The sequence below is a fragment of the Octopus bimaculoides genome, chromosome 2 (genome assembly GCF_001194135.2).
Source record: "Octopus bimaculoides isolate UCB-OBI-ISO-001 chromosome 2, ASM119413v2, whole genome shotgun sequence".
Lineage (NCBI taxonomy): Eukaryota > Metazoa > Mollusca > Cephalopoda > Octopoda > Octopodidae > Octopus > Octopus bimaculoides.
In genome coordinates, this window is record NC_068982.1 from 107,199,865 (window position 1) to 107,202,017 (window position 2,153).

The 2,153-nt window shown below is 33.4% G+C and overlaps 1 protein-coding gene across 1 annotated transcript in view; it reads right to left on the bottom strand.

The window, feature by feature from the left end:
• Window positions 1–2,045, bottom strand: part of LOC106871016 (deoxyribonuclease gamma) — a 93,675-nt gene extending 91,630 nt beyond the window's left edge. Inside the window, exon 1 of the mRNA XM_014917271.2 lies at window positions 1,795–2,045. Within this exon, the coding sequence (XP_014772757.1) occupies window positions 1,795–1,947 (153 nt within the window). The 5' untranslated portion in view covers window positions 1,948–2,045. The remainder of the gene's footprint in view (window positions 1–1,794) is intronic.
• Window positions 2,046–2,153: the final 108 nt, after the last annotated feature.

Sequence of the window (2,153 nt, forward strand, 5' to 3'; positions counted from 1 at the left end):
AGAGAGAGAGAGAGAGAAAGAGAGAGATGCGCGCGTCCCATTCCTTTCCACTTAGATTTGTGTTGATGCATAACAAAAAAAAAAAAAATCAAAAATACTGTGGAATAATAAAAGTAAATGCTATATCATACAAATATCATACTATAAATACTATATTATTGCTAAAATTACTTGAAAGTCTATTTATAGCCCTACTCTTTAAAATCTCATTCAGATAACACCGTAAGTAAGCTGTAATTATAAACACTAAGTATATAGCATTATATACAGAATATAATTGTTCTTATAACACATAACATAAAATTCCATGTGTGAATATCAATATTCTTAAGAGAATTCTAAAGAGCCTGGTGCTTCTGAAAATAAACCAATATTCTGAAGAGAACTGTAGAGTGCGTATTAAGTAGATGTAATCTCTTGGCAATCCAAGGCCTCAACTCGGTATCGATTCTCGGTGGTTAGCATTCATGTAGTTATGTCACTGATATTATTTAGAAAGTTATAAGCGTCACACACGTTCTTATTTGCCCATAGTTGTAGGTCCGAAGCCTTGTGGTTATGTAAGAAATCGATACTCAACGGAAATCTATAGATTCTGATATCAAATTCGAAAACGAAATTCGATAAAAGATACACACTGATCTGCATCATGCAACATCAAATTTTGTACAGACCTTTATATTTTTATATGAAATTCTATTTTTATATCTGAACATATATGAAATACACATAGTATATTATTCTCTACCGATTTAGAGATATTAATACTAAAAATTTATATGACTTGAGTATATAAATTTATTTACACAGTTATATAATTTAATACGATTTTCCGTAGAGATCTATATTGTTTAATATGAAATTTTATCCGTACACCATGGTAAATAAAACGAAAGATAGTGGACGCTCAAAATTCTTATTCTAACTCTTTAATATTTAATGCTTCAGTCTGTCAGCCATAGAGTATAACCACGGCAGTTGTTAGCTGCACTTTGCTGGGGGGGGGGGAGGTAGGTGCACATTCCACTTCATAATATCCTAGTGCTGATGAAGCCAGGAAAAAGAAATTGTTATAATGCAAACAGAACGTCTTTGTTTGGACGCTGTATTATAGCGAGAATTCTTTCTACATAGCTTACATGTATCTCGGAATCGCTAGTGTGTACGTGTCCCACGTACTACATAACAGCCTTGTGTACAGGTGCAATATTAGATAAGAGTTTAGCAGCACATTAGAACATATATTGCAGCAGCTTGCACAGGTAATTTCTGCGCAAATCAATCTCATCTATAGACAAGTAGACTACTACAGAATAGCATTACTATTATTGATATATTAATGTGTATCTCAATATAACCACATAAACATAGATAGATATGAACAAAACAAAAAAGAAAAGAAAAGAAAAGAAAAAGAGAAGAAACGAAAAGAACGAAAGAAACAAAGAAACAAAGAAACCAAGATAATTTGTATCGTCTGCTAGAAATTAAAAATTATAAACGCAAGAGATCGTTTTGGAAAGTGGTGGTGGTGGTGGTGGTGGTGACGGGAATGAATGAGTGTTACGACAAAAAGTGAAAAGGCAAATTAATAGCACATTTCAACTGAATAAATGTAGCAGTAAACTATCTTTAACAAATTATCCCCTTAAAAATAAACGAAGTAAGAAAAATGTTTTTCGATTTTACTCTCCTATGTAAGTTTAGAAAACATAAACGATAACTACAGATACGAACATGCGTACACATATATAGGAAAAAGGAAAAACAAAACAAAACAAATGTAATATTTACCTTAAAAAGCACACCAACAATGGCTTTGTTGTCTATTTTAGAAGGATTAAAATCTTGGACGTTCAAAGCTCCGATACGCGGGAATGTAGCGTAGGATAGAGGGACAATAGTCAGTAATAAAAGACATTTGAGAAATTGGTTATCAGTGGGCATGTTGCGTGTATTAGATGACGGCTAAGCTGAAAGTACAGACTCATACAGTCTGAATGTGCAATATATAAGGCGGGATTCTACTTGAGCATAAGCCAATAGGAAAGTGGATAGGGGTTTATGATTTATTTTTAGTGTGTATGTGTGTGTGTGTGCGTGCGTATGTGCGTGCGTGCGTGTGTTTGTGTGTGTGTGTGTGTGTGTGTGTG